This window comes from Anoplopoma fimbria, chromosome 5, assembly GCF_027596085.1.
Source record: "Anoplopoma fimbria isolate UVic2021 breed Golden Eagle Sablefish chromosome 5, Afim_UVic_2022, whole genome shotgun sequence".
In the NCBI taxonomy this organism is placed as follows: domain Eukaryota; kingdom Metazoa; phylum Chordata; class Actinopteri; order Perciformes; family Anoplopomatidae; genus Anoplopoma; species Anoplopoma fimbria.
In genome coordinates this window covers 1,290,363-1,305,452 of record NC_072453.1, presented here as the reverse complement: position 1 = coordinate 1,305,452, position 15,090 = coordinate 1,290,363, and the positions used below count along the sequence as shown (strand labels likewise).

The 15,090-nt window shown below is 44.0% G+C and overlaps 1 protein-coding gene and 1 long non-coding RNA gene across 2 annotated transcripts in view; both read left to right on the top strand.

Moving 5' to 3' along the window:
• myo15b (myosin XVB) overlaps nucleotides 1-15,090 on the top strand; it is a 55,026-nt gene that overhangs the window by 28,874 nt on the left and 11,062 nt on the right. Inside the window, exons 30-48 of the mRNA XM_054599446.1 lie at nucleotides 380-549; nucleotides 662-734; nucleotides 826-1,008; nucleotides 1,114-1,223; nucleotides 3,099-3,210; nucleotides 5,353-5,432; nucleotides 6,146-6,208; nucleotides 7,247-7,344; nucleotides 7,484-7,777; nucleotides 8,899-8,977; nucleotides 9,308-9,430; nucleotides 9,603-9,762; nucleotides 10,375-10,465; nucleotides 10,635-10,908; nucleotides 11,086-11,192; nucleotides 11,757-11,816; nucleotides 11,935-12,010; nucleotides 12,264-12,382; nucleotides 14,337-14,452. Coding sequence (XP_054455421.1) covers nucleotides 380-549; nucleotides 662-734; nucleotides 826-1,008; nucleotides 1,114-1,223; nucleotides 3,099-3,210; nucleotides 5,353-5,432; nucleotides 6,146-6,208; nucleotides 7,247-7,344; nucleotides 7,484-7,777; nucleotides 8,899-8,977; nucleotides 9,308-9,430; nucleotides 9,603-9,762; nucleotides 10,375-10,465; nucleotides 10,635-10,908; nucleotides 11,086-11,192; nucleotides 11,757-11,816; nucleotides 11,935-12,010; nucleotides 12,264-12,382; nucleotides 14,337-14,452 — 2,388 coding nt within the window. The remainder of the gene's footprint in view (nucleotides 1-379; nucleotides 550-661; nucleotides 735-825; nucleotides 1,009-1,113; nucleotides 1,224-3,098; nucleotides 3,211-5,352; nucleotides 5,433-6,145; nucleotides 6,209-7,246; nucleotides 7,345-7,483; nucleotides 7,778-8,898; nucleotides 8,978-9,307; nucleotides 9,431-9,602; nucleotides 9,763-10,374; nucleotides 10,466-10,634; nucleotides 10,909-11,085; nucleotides 11,193-11,756; nucleotides 11,817-11,934; nucleotides 12,011-12,263; nucleotides 12,383-14,336; nucleotides 14,453-15,090) is intronic.
• LOC129091628 (uncharacterized) lies at nucleotides 9,662-10,740 on the top strand. The gene is made up of 3 exons (XR_008531227.1): nucleotides 9,662-9,762; nucleotides 10,375-10,465; nucleotides 10,635-10,740. It is a non-coding gene; the product is annotated as an uncharacterized LOC129091628 (long non-coding RNA).

The window sequence follows — 15,090 nt, the reverse complement described above, 5'->3', positions numbered from 1 at the left end:
AGCCTTCTTATTAGTCTACCAGGCTAAGATCAATCTGAATGGTGCAAAGTCATACCGTATTGAAGAGGGGGGTTTGTGAACATATTCTTTGATTTTCAAGATATGCATTGGGAATCATCAGCACGTTTTTTGGTGATTACATATTTTATGTTCGGAATTATGTTTCTGTGTTTCTAGAAAAACTAGAAAGCACAAGAGTTTCGCTTGGAAACAGTTGGAGACCACCTTTCGTAAGCGGTCTCTAAGTGCCCTTGATGCGCTTGCACTTGGTTTTTGAGAAACCATATACTGTCACAAAACTATTTTTGGATACCCTTTCTGAAAAAACACTTTAAAAAGACTTCTGCACATCACTCAGTCTATGGTGATCCCTTTGCAGGTATGTGTCGGACCAGGGCCCAGGGGAGTACCGCTCGCTGTGCCAACACAAAATGCTGACATCACTGCAGCTCCCTGCTCCCGCTGCCCGCATCTACCCCCCCACCCAGCTGGAGTGGACCACCAACCAGAGGAAGGGCACCATGCTGCTGGACGTGCACACTTTTAACGGTGAGACTGGCTGACTCTTTAGAATCTGGACACACTTTGTCGTTGGCAACGTGTAAACGATCTGCTGTTACAAACCGAGAACAAGCCTTTGGTTATTTATTTTTTGTATCAGATGAGAAGCTGACAACTGAGGTGGAGTCATGGACCACAGGAGAGCAACTGGCCTCATGGCTCCTTCATTTCAGGTACTTCCAAACATGCAGTTTTTCAATTCTATTTACTTGGGGAGATGCTATGGTAGTTTTCATCCCTCTCCTGTACGTTGGTGTGTCATAGAGGTGTGTCGGAGGCGGTGCAGGGCTGGTCGGTGTCTCTTCTGACCGATGACGGCTGGTCAGATCTGGCTGGCTCTGACTTTGTCATGGATCTTCTGGCTGGAGCCGAAGCTGAAGTGCTGCCACCGCCAGGAACTCCTTCCTCTACGAACTCTGACTACCTGTTCAGCAGCCAGGGAGAAAGGTAGAGCGCTGAACCATTAGACGTAGTCTTTGGGGCCAAATCTGGGTTTTGTTTGAAAGAATTTGCCAACACAAACAGCATCTGTGTGCCCCTCTTTCCTTGCAGGAGGCCGGCTACAGATCTGGATGAGTTCATTCCACCAGCGCCACCCATGCAAGCTCCTGGGCTGCCTCCTTTTGAGGGAAGCCGTTGGGGAAGAGATTATCCACAGGAAGGTAGATGTGAAATGTTAAGGTGTCAGCATGCTTCTGGTAAAATTATTATTGGATCATCAAACAGAGTATGAGGATGGCCGGAAGGAGAGATGCAGTGCTGTTTCAAATTTCACTAACAGAGGTTGAAGTCCAAGACCAGAGCGTGGCTAAGGGTGTGTGTGTGTGTGTGTGTGTGTGTGTGTGTGTGTGTGTGTGTGTGTGTGTGTGTGTGTGTGTGTGTGTGTGTGTGTGTGTGTGTGAGTGTGTGTGCGCGCATAAGTGACATGATTAATGCATGATAAGAATGCTAGTTAAAGGAAATGGATGAGATCTTTTATAGGACTTGTTACCAATGGTGTAATATGTTAGGAGAACCAACACACCCAACCATCATTCACCTCTATGGCTTTCATTTCTCACTTGTAGTTTTCTTTCACACAATCCAAGGCCTTCAGTCTCGACCTGGATTGTACGATTTTCCTAGGAACTTTATTTTGAAATCTCCCTTTAATTCAAGAAACCCCACATATCAAATGATTTACAGAAATAAAAATAAAAAAACACGAAGAATACTGCCATATCCTCGTCTGATACATATCTTGATACTGAACTGTTTATATTGTTATAACACCAAACGTTTTTCATAATAATATGCTATTTTCATGTGATTACAACACACAAACGTATCACGTTATTACAAGAAACTTTTCTTGAGGTAACAATCTACTGTTTTCTTTGTTATACACGGTTTATCGTGATCATTTAGCCTACATTTTTATTATGTGAAACTCATGTTTGAGTGAGTCAGCGATGAGCAGTACAGATAAATAGAGGATTATAGCTCATCTAAAGGGTTTGATTTGCCAAAGTTCTCAGCTTTTTCATATTTGGGTTGAGACGAAAATTTTAATCTGAAATCTACTTTTGGAGAAATACAACCCGAAGTAACACTGCGTTGGCCAATCGCGTAACTCGCCGATCCAGAGCTGTGCAACCCAGCCATGAGGGAAAAAAAGAGGTGACTCATCGTGCCATTGCTTGGTGTTAACGGGCCATTAAGTGAAAATCACACAATGCAGCTCTCTTGTGAGAATGATGTGAATGCCGTATCAAAATTTGCATAATCACAACCTGACTTCAACTTTAGGCAAATAGGGTCCGCCCATAGCAATGCTCATGAAGCTCAGCTCAAACTGTCCAACTAGGCAGCGCTGATCAAATATAAATCAATATTCTGTTACTGCATGGCCTATTTCTCACCTCAAATTGTTTCAAAAACATGTTTCAATGTACACTTTAGCTGTAATATGAGAATGTTTGTGACCCGGCTGCCATGTTGAAAAAAGTCGAGCCAGAACTCTGGCCACGTTCAGAATCAGAAACGGTTGATTGGCAGGATGTTTGCACATACAAGGAATTTGCCTTGGTGCATGACAATAAACACAGTGCAATAGTATAAGAAATAAAAAAATAAAGATGTGAAAATGTACAATAGAATATGATAAACAAACAATATAAGAATATGTTAAAATAGGTCTGTAATTCAAGTGTTAAGTGTCTATTTAAAGTGAAGAGTTGTGCAGGGATGTGTAAACATATTCAATTGTCCTGCGGATGTAAGAGTCCTAGTCAGTAGGGGTCTCGGGGCCTTGATGATGCGCTCGACTGCAGACTGGAAGAAACTGTTTTTGTGGGATGAGGTTTTGGTCCTGATGGACCTCAGCCTCCATCCAGAGGGAAGGGACTCAAACAGTTCAGGGTGAGAGGGGTCGGCCACAATCTTTCTTGCCCGCCCTCAAGGTCCTGGAGGCAAACAAGTTATGGAGGTATGGCACATTGCGACCCTCCCAGCAGAGCAAATGATACTCTGCAGTCTGCCCTTGTCCTTGGAATCAGCTGCGGCGTACCAGACGGTGATGGAGGAGGTGAGGATAGATGCGATGTTGGCAGTGCAGAAGTACACCTACATTGTCTTTGGCAGTTTTAACTTCTTCAGCTGTTGCATGAAGTACGTTCTCTGCTGAGCCTTCTTGGTGGTGGAGCATACGTTAAGCTCCCACTTGAGGTCCTGAGTGTTGATGGAGCCCAGAAAGCGGAAGGACTCCACTGCGGTTGACCAGGGAGTCACACATGGTGATTGGGTTCTTCAAGAAATCCACTGCCTTTAGCACGTTGAGCTCCAAGTTATTTAACTCGCTCCAGGTCACCAGATGGTCAATCTCCCACCTGTAGGTGGACTCATCCCTACCAGAGATGACTTCCAATAAGGGTGGTGTCAACCGTGAGCTTCAGGAGCTTGATGGACTGGTGACTGGAGGGGCAGCTGTTGGTGTACAGGGAGAAGCGCAGAGGATGTTAAGAATGCTGTTTGATTGAATCCTACAGAACACCATAGGCTCCGTTGCTCTCCTAGCATCTCTCAGGTGTTTTCATCAATGGCAAATGATGAATCAGACCTTTCCGCCAATCTCTTCCCACAAACGCCCTCTGATCTACCAAACTAAAACACATTACATTACAGTCATTTAGCAGACGCTTTTATCCAAAGCGACTTACAGTCAGTAGTATATTACATATCATTCAACCATTCACACACTGATGACAGGCTACCATGCAAGGTGCCACCATCAGACTCTAACTAACATTCATGCAACATCCAGTCCACACCGATGGCAAGCCTTCGGGAGCAACTTGGGGTTAAGTGTCTTGCCCAAGGACACATCGACTGCTGAAGCCGGGTATCGAACCACCGACCCTCTGATTGGAGAACTACCTTGCCCTCCACTACGCCACAGCTGCCCCACTTATCTAACACTTATCTTAACAGCAGAACTCTCACTTCAATCATTCTACAGCTGTTGTCTCAGTCTATCAGTTACTCCGGATTTACTTTCACTCAATTGTGTTCCAAGTGACTGTGCTCACACTGGCTGGCTTTTCAAGGTCATGTAACTGAGAATGTTTGAACTCGGGCACAGATGTAATCAAGTGACTTTGCCATGTCCCAACTCAAGGCTTGATTACCAACTGGGCAAAGCAGACAACTGCTCCCAGAGGTCCTAGACCCTCAGAGTGACCCAAAGGGCCACAGGCTTACACTGAGTCTAGTTTGTGGTAATTTGATTAATTGCTCATTTGTTTGGCAATATGCACCACTACACTAAATATCAACACACGTGACAAGGGTTTTTAACTGGGTCCTTATCTGATCCTGAGGCCAAGTCTCGTAGACGAAACCTTGTTCTATACCTCATGTTAAGCAATTCGAACGGGTCCTAAAAGTGTAGGTGTGGTAGACAGCTATGCAGGTTGTTGGAAGTTGACTACCAGAGGTAACTGATAAATGGGCGTAATTGTCCAATTGTCATGAAAAGTTTTTTAACCTGCAAGAAAATAATTTTTTTTGCCACTTTGGGCAGTGCAACAATCTGTAAAAACAACATTTACATGGTAAATGAAATAAACTGACCGTGGCATTTTCAACTGTCCACCTTATTTGCAGGTCGAGGTCGACAGATGGATGCCTACGTTGATGACTTGTTTGACCCTGTACTGGACCAAGGACCTCCGGTCAGTGATGTCATCAGATTTATCTTATTTTTCAAACTGTATCTGTAATTATTGTAAAGGCTACATTTTTTTGTCCCTAGAGAGTGTTTTGATGGTGTATTGAGCCTGGACCGTTGGTCCCAGGTGGATTGTGTATCTCTGATGTATCTTATTACTGTGTGAAGTCACTGGGTTGTCTTTCTTGCTGTGTGTGTGTGTGTGTGTGTGTGTGTGTGTGTGTGTGTGTGTGTGTGTGTGTGTGTGTGTGTGTGTGTGTGTGTGTGTGTGTGTGTGTGTGTGTGTGTGTGTGTGTGTGTGTGTGTGTATGTGTTTATGTGTGTAGGACATGGAAAGAGTGGCCATGCTGAACCGCAGGATGAGAGGAGGAGGAGGGATTGGACCCATGTATGGAAATGGTAGGCAAACTGCATCTCTTGCTCCATCTCGGCAATGCAGTCCACACCACTTGGATTAAATTCACGAAGTTTACCGTGTGATGAATTATTGAATTGTTGTCATTTGGGTCTCAGAAAATTACTTCAGGTCTATTAAAGTCTATTTGTGTCTTAGTTGAGTGGCTCTCAACATGGCTACGACTTAGCTACAAGCTGACGGTGCTAACAGAGCAAACAGTGTTTACCTGGTTTACCAGTGTTCCCTACCCTTGTGTCAGCGCCATGGGTAAGGAATGACATTATCAGCGCCAACCGTTGTATTAGCACAGTGCAAAGCAGAAGCAATTAGCTAGCCAGTGGGACACGCGCACTAGGACTCACATGCACTAACATGCACTTGCGGCCGGACCAGCTACATCAACAAAGCACAGAGAAGCTCTGATAACAACACACACACAGAGAGAGGGTGACTTCATTCTCTGCTCAGGACATCACTCTAATATATAATTTCAAAGCAAACAGTTCTCTGCTGCTCTATTATTGCTCTGACTATCTGATTCAGAACAAGTCTAAAATTGTTCTTGATTAACCCTGCAGAAACCTTCACAGTCCAAATTTAGACTGTGATACAGTAAACAATCAAGAACTACAAATTAACAATGCTTCAAAGCATTAGCAATACAGAATAACAATAATAATTGCAAACTGGCAAGTTGTTACTTCTAAAAAAAAAGTTGATTCTTTTTGTAGAATTTGTAATTTTTCTAGTCCCATTTTGGAAAGTACATCAATCTGTTAACAGAAATTATTATTTATTTATTTTTTCTTCAGGTATACCCATGACAATGCCAAGCTATTCTATGGGTAAGTGAGAAGGTTAATTTGTAATAGAACGTTTGTGTTCCTTTGGTCTTGAATCCTTCCCACATCAAGGGGCAGAATAAAAGTGTCTATCTTTCTGTTTTCTAATCTTTACTTCACTGTTTTCCCTCTGCCCAGGACCGGCGGTTAACCCTATGATGCCCAGCTATGGTGCACCTCACATGATGCCAACCATGCCAGGTAATCCACTTTGGACTTAATTCAATAAAACAAAACATACACAGACCCTCGGGCAGCTCTACTTCATCATCCTCACCTCACTGTCGCCTCTTGAGGCACAAGCAGTGTTACAAGTCAGGACGGGCCAGGGCTAGCTGGTTAGCATACTCATTTCAGCCTCTTGACATCCTGTTGAAAATTTTTACTAAATTTTTAGTAATGTTTTAAACAACAATTCTGGCCACATCTTACACATTTCACCTTTTGATTAACTGGCAAATACAGAAAAAAGGGCTGATTCAAAAATAATTGTACTGAAAAGCAATGGAGCTAGCACCTTCTTATGCCCTCCATTCATTTATGGACACAAATATAGGCTTGTATAATTGGTAAGGAGAGACCATAGACTGTGTATAAGAAGTGGATGTAGTCATCATGACGTCACCCATTGGTTGGGGGACTGCCGTTTTGAAGCCTCGAATTCGGCGATTTCAACATCGCTATCGTTGATTACGGCCGTCGCCAGGTTTTTTTTTTGCAACCAATAAACGGAAGTTACCCAATTTTGAATGCGGAGGAGTGACGTAGAGATGCCATATACAGCTCTGGTAGCGGCAGCGACCTGTCTAACACAAAGTACCCCCACCCTAAAGCATACCCTGCTTGACTCTAAATGGACCATTATTTACAAAATGAACGTCATGCTGTAGTGAAGAAGATTTGAAACGAGAGACCATAAACTCATGTTTACAATGTTTACTGAGGGAATAATTCAAGTCAGAAGTAGTCATTTTCTCATAGACAGCTATACAATCCGACTTCTTTTTGGTACTAGAGGAGTCGCCCCTGCTGGTCAGTAGAGAAAATGCAAGTTTAAAGACACCTCTGCAGGTTGCCGTCTGGGAGAAACATGATTTGGAAGATAGATTGGACGTTATCCCCCCTAAGTTTAAGCTTATGTTTGTGCTGAATGTTATGTTGTGTCCGTTCCTTTGTTAAATATTTAAATGTAGCTGATTCCGCCTTGAGAAACAGTTTGTCATATACGTCTCTACACAGCCATGATGATGCCTCCCATGCCGGCCCCGTCTGTCGCCGACCCCATGCAGATGGCAGCATCGCAGCAGGCCCTCATCAACCAGCAGGCCGTTATCATGGTGAGGACAGGCACACTGACCATTCTATCCTTCTAGCACGATGCATCTTGTGCTTACCTGCCCTCTCTCATCCTCCTCCCCCTCCTCCTCCTCCTCCTGCTCCTCCTCCCCCTCCTCCTCCCCTCCTCCTCCTCTGCAGGCCCAGCAGATGACCCTGCAGGCGATGAGTTTGTCCCAGCAGCAGACCCAGGAGCAGCAGAAGAAGCAGAAGGAGCAGGAGAGAAAGCAGCAGCGGGAGGAGGAGAAACAGCAGAGGCGTCAGTCTGAGAGGCGGTCCTGGGAACGCTCGCGCTCGCGCTCCCCTCCGTCTCCCCCACCCACACCCCCACCTGCCCGGCCCAAAGCGCATGCCCGGCCCAAAGCGCCTGCGGCTGCGGCTGCGGCTGCGGCTGCACCTGAACGCGCTTCCACCTACAGGCAGCCTGAGCCAGAGGTATTTCTGAATATAGTGTTTATTTTTGTAGTGTCTTCCTTTTTTTTTTTACACCCTCATCTAACTGTACCAGAGTTTTTTGCTATTTTATTTCCTACATTCCTCCTGTCCATGTCCAGGGACAGGACACTTAACCCCAAAAGCTCTCCCGACATCTGTGGTCGCAGGCATTATGTTTTTGATTTTCTGACTGTCAAAACGTACTTACGTCCCATTCTTGTGAACGCGATATCTCAGGAAAGACTGGAGGAGATTTCTTAAAGTTTGGTAAAAATGACCACGAAACTGGTCAAAGGTCCGTCTGGAAATCCTTGAGTCCGGATGGACCTTTGACCGGTTTCGTGGTCAAAGGTCACTGTGACCTCTCAAAACATGTTTTTGGCCCCAAATCACAGATGTAAAAATGTATATGCTAGTTATGACAATTTCACACAATTGTCTAATAGGGTACAATTCTAAAGTGATGACTTTTGGACAGACATGGATGTAAACTGTGACTTCACTTGTTGGCTGAAGCATACAAGTTACAAGTTACAAAGTTTTAATTTGTCATTGTACGAAATGGTTGCACAACAACATTTTGATTGTATTCCCAATTTGCTACATAGGAAAGAAAACAAAAAATATATATATTAAATGTGGTTGTCAGCGCCTCAGTGCTGTCTGACTTCCCTAACCTTTCTGTGGCTCCAACCTCCAAGCCCATGGGTAACTTTTCAAGACATCCCTCTTTAAAGACAGCTCACACACACTTTCATGTTTTAAAAAAATGTTCAGTAATTTTCCTAAACAGGCGGTCTTTTTTACTCATACAGGAGAAAACAGTGCATTTGTTGAGGAATATTTTCAGCGGTAGATTAGTCCACATTTAGTGCTCTTGTGAGTGTTTGTGGCAGCAAGACGGTGTTTGTGGGATTGAGACGAAACAAACTACAGTATGCGTGTCCATGGTAATGAAGGAATATGTCAACCAGAGCAACAGCACTTTTTAGTAGAGACATTCATTGATGTTCTTGAAGACCCTTACCCTTAAACCGTAAATATGAAAGAACTGATATCACCGGATCTGTTTCCTTCTCATGCGGTGACGTTTCGTGTGCCCTTGTTTTTTTCTCCTACAGCCAGAAAGGGAAGTGGATTCACCAGATCCGGATGACCTGCAGTCCTTCGGAGACAAGAGGGACTACTTCCAGAAGATTGGTGAGTGAAGCTGACAAGCAACCATCCAGTAATACTTTTATTTTTGTAAATAAACTATCTTTCAAACTGTCCCACACAAACCCTGCCGATTCAGCCCTAACTTTTTACTTTTTTCTATCTAACTTAGTATCGAACATAAATGCAGTAGAGGTTGGGGCTTAAAGCTTTCTGTCTATCTAGATATCTCGCTTTAATGTGATATAAAACAATGTTGTAACGGCTCACTGCTGTTATACCATTTAACCAAATTAAATCACCATGCTTATTATAATTATTTTAAGTCATGCGTCTCCTCATTCCTTGCCATCTATCTCCTCTACTGCCCTCCAGGCTTTCAGCCCAGAGGGGGCTCCAAAGCTCCAAAGCCTCCTCCGGCCCCCTCCAGCCCACCCAGACAGCGGAGACACTCCCCGCCGTCGCCACGTCCGTCACCAACAGCATCTAAGCCCGAGGGTGAGAAGATGGAACAAGTTCCAAATATTACTTTACTGTCTGAGAGCTGTTTTATTGTGTAGTTTGTAAATCTCAATTCCAGGGCATAAAAAGGAAAAGGAAGCCCCAAAGCTAAAATGTCTGTTTTATGGTACAGCTCGGTATGCAGTTTTCTGTCTCTCATCTCCCACAGTGAAGCGTCTGCCCACCCGTTCTGCCAGAGAGGTGACCCCCCCACCAGCAGCACCGACTCTGGCTACACCTAATCCCGAGCCCACCTCCAACATCCGGGAAATCATCAAGAAGTATAACAACCGACCCCAAACGGAAGCCAAACCCTTTCTGCCTGTCAGGTCGGTTTCAAGGCTGCTCACTTTGAGGTCTATACCAGGATGCAACCCCTGGTTCTGCTGAGTGAAGCCGATGCATCACTATGTCAGTCCTCAGAATTCCAAATATGGTAACTTCTATTAATTGGTTGCAAAAAAGCCGAGATGGCGACGTCGGAATCGCCGAACTCGAGGTTACGTAACGGCAGTCCACAAACCAATGGGTGACATCACGATGACTACATCCACTTCTTATATACAGTCTATAGCTTGGACACCTTTTCTCCCCGAGTTAATTACAGTGTAAAATGGGAGTCAAAATCATTCTGTGGTTGTAGAAACATCGGACGGGCACCGTGTCTCTGACCTTTTGAACATTGTTGTTGCGTTATTGTGCAGCCAGCATGAGGTGAAATCACACTCCCAATTCATGAAATTGAAAATAAGTTTAGACTGTTTTAACAATACTTCCAAAGGTGAAAGAGATGACATGAAAAGTTACTCATCTGAATAATGTTTGTAACATTTTCAATGAACACACCTTGCAGAAATTGATCATACTGCTTAAAGAGATTCAATCAACTTACGACAATCTTTTCAGAAAATCCCCTGATGTCAATCTCATCCTCTTCACAGACCTCCTACACGGCATTTTGTAAAGAAGAATGACCCCAAAGAGGAAGCTCTGGCCAAACTCAAAAACAAAGCACCAGTGCCACAGCCGAAGGTCAGGATGGAGAGTCGAACCGCGACTACAAATACAAAGAAAATGCATCTGAATTTCTCTAGGAATGAAAATCTATTTTATTGTTAGGCTTGTTATTTTCCCTCACATTGAGTATCTCTGTCTAGAGCATACCGTGTGCTACATCCTCACACCTTCTTAATGTTTGCAGAACCAGTGGGTTCCTCCGCCAGCCGAGCCCAAGTGGCAGCCTCCTCCTCCCAGGACCCCGTCCCCACAGTCCTCCTCTCCTCCCTCCACCAGTGGGCCCCGTGTCATCTCCAGCACCATGAAGCAGAAACAGCGCTCCCTGGAGTCCCTATTTGGCTCGCAGCGCTCCAAACAACCCCCGCCCACTCCACCCGACTCCCCGCCGCCTCCCCTGCGCCCAGTGCCCATCCTTCAGGGCATCCCCGACCCGCCGCCCATGGCAGCCCCGTCTCTCAGTGGGTGTCCCTCTCACCTTGTTCTCCAGACATTGTGTTTTTTAAGCGGGTTTAAAGGCCTCTCATATGAAGTATTTATGCCGGCAGTTGCTGCTGGCTAGCATTCAACCCAATGTTATCGAATGTGAGGAAGTTCATGTCAGTCAGTGACCTTCATCTGCTGTTTGTTAACTGCAGATGTGATGCCAGATGTGGAGGGTGCTCGCTCCCAGCTCCACCGCTTCTCTGCTGGGGTTTACTTCTCTTACTCCAACATGCCGGGAAAACTGTTCCTGCGAAAAGAAGTAAGACACACACACACATGTATCAGGAGACCAGTATACACCTAAAGCTGTACGGATCAATGTTTTTTTTATTGACAATGGATTAAATGGCTTTGTTATGTGATATGTGTCCCTCATAGTGAGGAACCCACAGATAATTATCACAAACTCTGCAGTTCCCTCAGCTCTAGGCAGTTTTTATTTAGCAGCTTTAGATATTTTTCTCCGTAGCTGGTGGAGACCAAAACAAAGCTAAAAGAAGAGAGAATCTTGGACTTACATTAGCCAGGTGGACACAAACACGACACCAAATACATGCTTGTGTTGCTCCATGTGTCCACTGGATGTGTGCTTAAGCTGTTGTCGTGTTCACACCACACCTGGCTCTAAAGTACTCTAAACCTCCTCTGTGGTAGTACCTGATACAGTAGGTGTCTCCAGGACCACATTTTTCCAGCAACAAGCTGTCGCTGCTAGTAATAACATCAAAGGAACACAGATGTGTTCAGACTGACACAAGTGCGTTGGATTCATCAATAATGCCTTTCACTACACAGATCTGGGAATGTTTTTGTTTGTGTGCAGGTGTTTTACCCCAGAGAGATCTTCAACCGGCCTTACATCCTCAATCTGTTGTGTGAACAGGTTAGTATAATTACACACACACATATATTTATATATACATATATTTATATATATATAAACATACATGTATGCAGTAAACATCAGTCTCCTCCCATTGTCATTGCGTGATGTGTTTTAGATTATGAGAGACACCTACTCTGACAGCTGTGTGAGGATCAGCAGAGAGGAGAGGAGAAAGATGAAGGACCTGCTGGGTGAGAGTGTTAGACAGATTGTCATAATGTTGGATTCCATTGTTTTTGTTACAAGCTAAAGTCATTTACAAGAGGTTGACTGTTTATATATAGATGGACATCTCTGCTCCCTCCCACTTGATGTTATTATCTTTATAAACACTATGGTTGGAATGAGTATGAAGTATGAATATGAACTGTCATTTCTGTTTTGTTTCTCCATTACTTTGCTGATCATTATCCCATATTTTTTTTATCCCCATTTGAACTCCAGCAAATTTCGATGTGGGAATGACTATAAGCACCATCCAGAATGACAGCATGAAGAAGAGGATTGTCATTGCTGCTCGAGACAACTGGGAAAACTACTTCATTCGTCTGTTCCCTGTGAAGGTGACCATGACAGAAAGAGTTGGAGATAATGTGTGAAGCGTCTCAGTGTTTTTTTGTTCTATGACATTGTAAGGCCAGGCTACTTTTATTTGTATATCACATGTCAAACACTGAGGCAATTCAAAGTGCTTTACGCAGGAAAAGAAAGGCATTAGAACAACAGTTGAAAACAATAAGCAATGAATACCAGATATGAATCAATTTAGTTCAGAATAAAATTAGATGTGAAAATTAGTTGCAAACCAATCAATCAATGGCAGAAGAAGACAGCATTTTCTACATTTGCGGAGCATTTGAGATCATCAGGAAGTTGGCTCCATCTGTGTCCAGCATGTTTGGTTCTGACTCAAGGTTCTACCAGTTGACTGTTTCCTAAAGAGAGTCCTTCGTTAAGAGTCCTACTGGGTTTATGTGACTTCTTTTTGCCCAAGATTGTTGAGGGGCTTATAAACCAGCAGCATCCCTTTAAAGTCTATTCTATGGGCTTGATTGGGCATTACACAGACTTTGTAAGAGGGAGCTGGCAGGGAAAAGTCTGTTCAATCTCCTGTGCAAATTATTAGGTAATTTGCGTTAAGGGCTGTCGTGTGAAAGGGGCTCCAGTAATGGTTCAGGTAAAATGCTGGTATGGCCATGTTGTGAATGCAAGCAGTAACATTGTAGGGACAAGCACATAAAGGTGTACTAGGAAGACACTTTCATGCATTGGCTGGCGAACCAATCACAAGACTCAGCTGATTACATTTTTGAATCTGCAGCTTGTTTAGCATCTACGTTTTTTTTATTGTCTTGCTAACTTGATGATCATATAATCCATTTTCCGTAACCTGCTTATCCAGTTAAGGGTCGCAGGGGTGCTGGAGCCGATCTCAGCTGTCAATGGGTGAAGGCAGGGTTCACCCTGGACAGGTCGCCAGTCTGTCGCAGGGCTGACATATAGAGACAAACAACCACTCACACTCACATCCACACCTACGGGCAATTTAGAGTCTTCAATGCACCTAAGCTGCATGTCTTTGGACTGTGGGAGGAAGCCGGAGAACCCGGAGAGAACCCACGCTGACACGGGGAGAACATGCAAACTCCACACAGAAGGTTGTCCAGCCCGGGAATTGAACCCAGGCCCCTCTTGCTGTGAGGCGACAGTGCTAACCACTACACCACCGTGCAGCCCTGATCATATAATACAAAAAAAAAATGATTTGGTTACAAAGTTACAAGCTTTTTATTTGTCATTGTAAGACAGGGTTGGACAGCAAAATTTAGATTGTAGTCCAAATTTTCTTCATAGAGACATTCCAAGACCTTGTAGAGCAGGCCCACTAGTGTTTTCTGTAACCCCGCCTCCCAGCTCTCAGTCCAGCCTTGTTATCGGGGCTCATTCACACGAACAGAGTCATCTTGACTTCACCCATTGGTTTGTGGACTGCCGTTGTGAAGCTTGGAGTTCAACGATTTTGCCGTCGCCATGTTGGTTTTTTGCAACCGATAAACGGAAGTTACCATATTTGGAATTCCAAGGAGTGACTTAGAGACGCCGTATACGGCTCTGGTAGCGACAGAGACCTCACACAGTAAACCCTTCCTAAAGCATACTCCACTTTTCAGTCTATTTGACTCTAAATGGACCATAATTTACTAAATGAACATCATGCTGTATTGAAGAAGACTTGAAACTATAGATTGAGACCATAAACTCATGTTTACAATGTTTACTGAAGTAGAGTCATTTTATCATAGGCTTCTATACAAATGGACTTATTTAAGTTTTAATACACTTCCGCATTTGCTTCACTTGGCAGAACTGGAGGTTGCCGCCTGGGTCAAACTTATTTTATTGTGACATATACAATAATTTTAGGGGGTATTCTGGCTCGTTTCAAGCATAAATTGTTGCCGGACCACTAACCACTTGCACATATTGATAAGCATCTTCTCTTTGTGTTTGCTGAAGTTGGACAGTGGGGATGCTCAGGTGTTGGGTGTGTCTCATCGGGGCATTCGTCTCCTGAAGGTGGTCAGAGCATCAGGCATCAACTCCAAACACCTCCGCCTGCTCACAAGATACAGGTAAACATGCAGCCCGCATACACACCTTCTAGGTGTCATCCATGTTTTCCGCATAAAGTGGTTTCAGTCTTATTTTAAAGACAGAAGATTGGTTAGTTAGTTATTATTTCTGTGTCATGCTAAATAGTTTGCCCGTCATGAGCCTGGTGGACCAACTTGGCAGAATGTGCCAGAACTCAACAAATATTTAAACAATATGGTATCTCGCCATCCTCTGACTGGCGGGCTCTTTACTATCCTGTCCCTCAGAGGGGCAGCACTTGGTGGTACAGCTGTGCAACTTCAGTCCCAGAGGTTGCTATAGCCAGGAAATGAATCTGTATATATTTTTCTTTTTAGTAAGTAGCCTCAATGAAATATAGAAGTTAAAGTAAGAGTAAAGGAAGTTGTTTTCAGTTTCTATTTAATTTTGCTTTTCTGGTTGCCTCTCTCTCCCTCTCTCCCTCTCTCTCTCTCTCTCTCTCTCTCTCTCTCCCCCTCTCTCTCTCCCTAACCTGCAAATTTCCCCCTGCGGGACTAATAAAATCTTATCTTATCTTATCTTATCTTATCTTATATAATTCATCTCTTATTTTCTTACAAGGTAGTAAGGCTTCTAATGGTAATTTGGTAGGATAGAGAGAGAGATTCCACCTAAA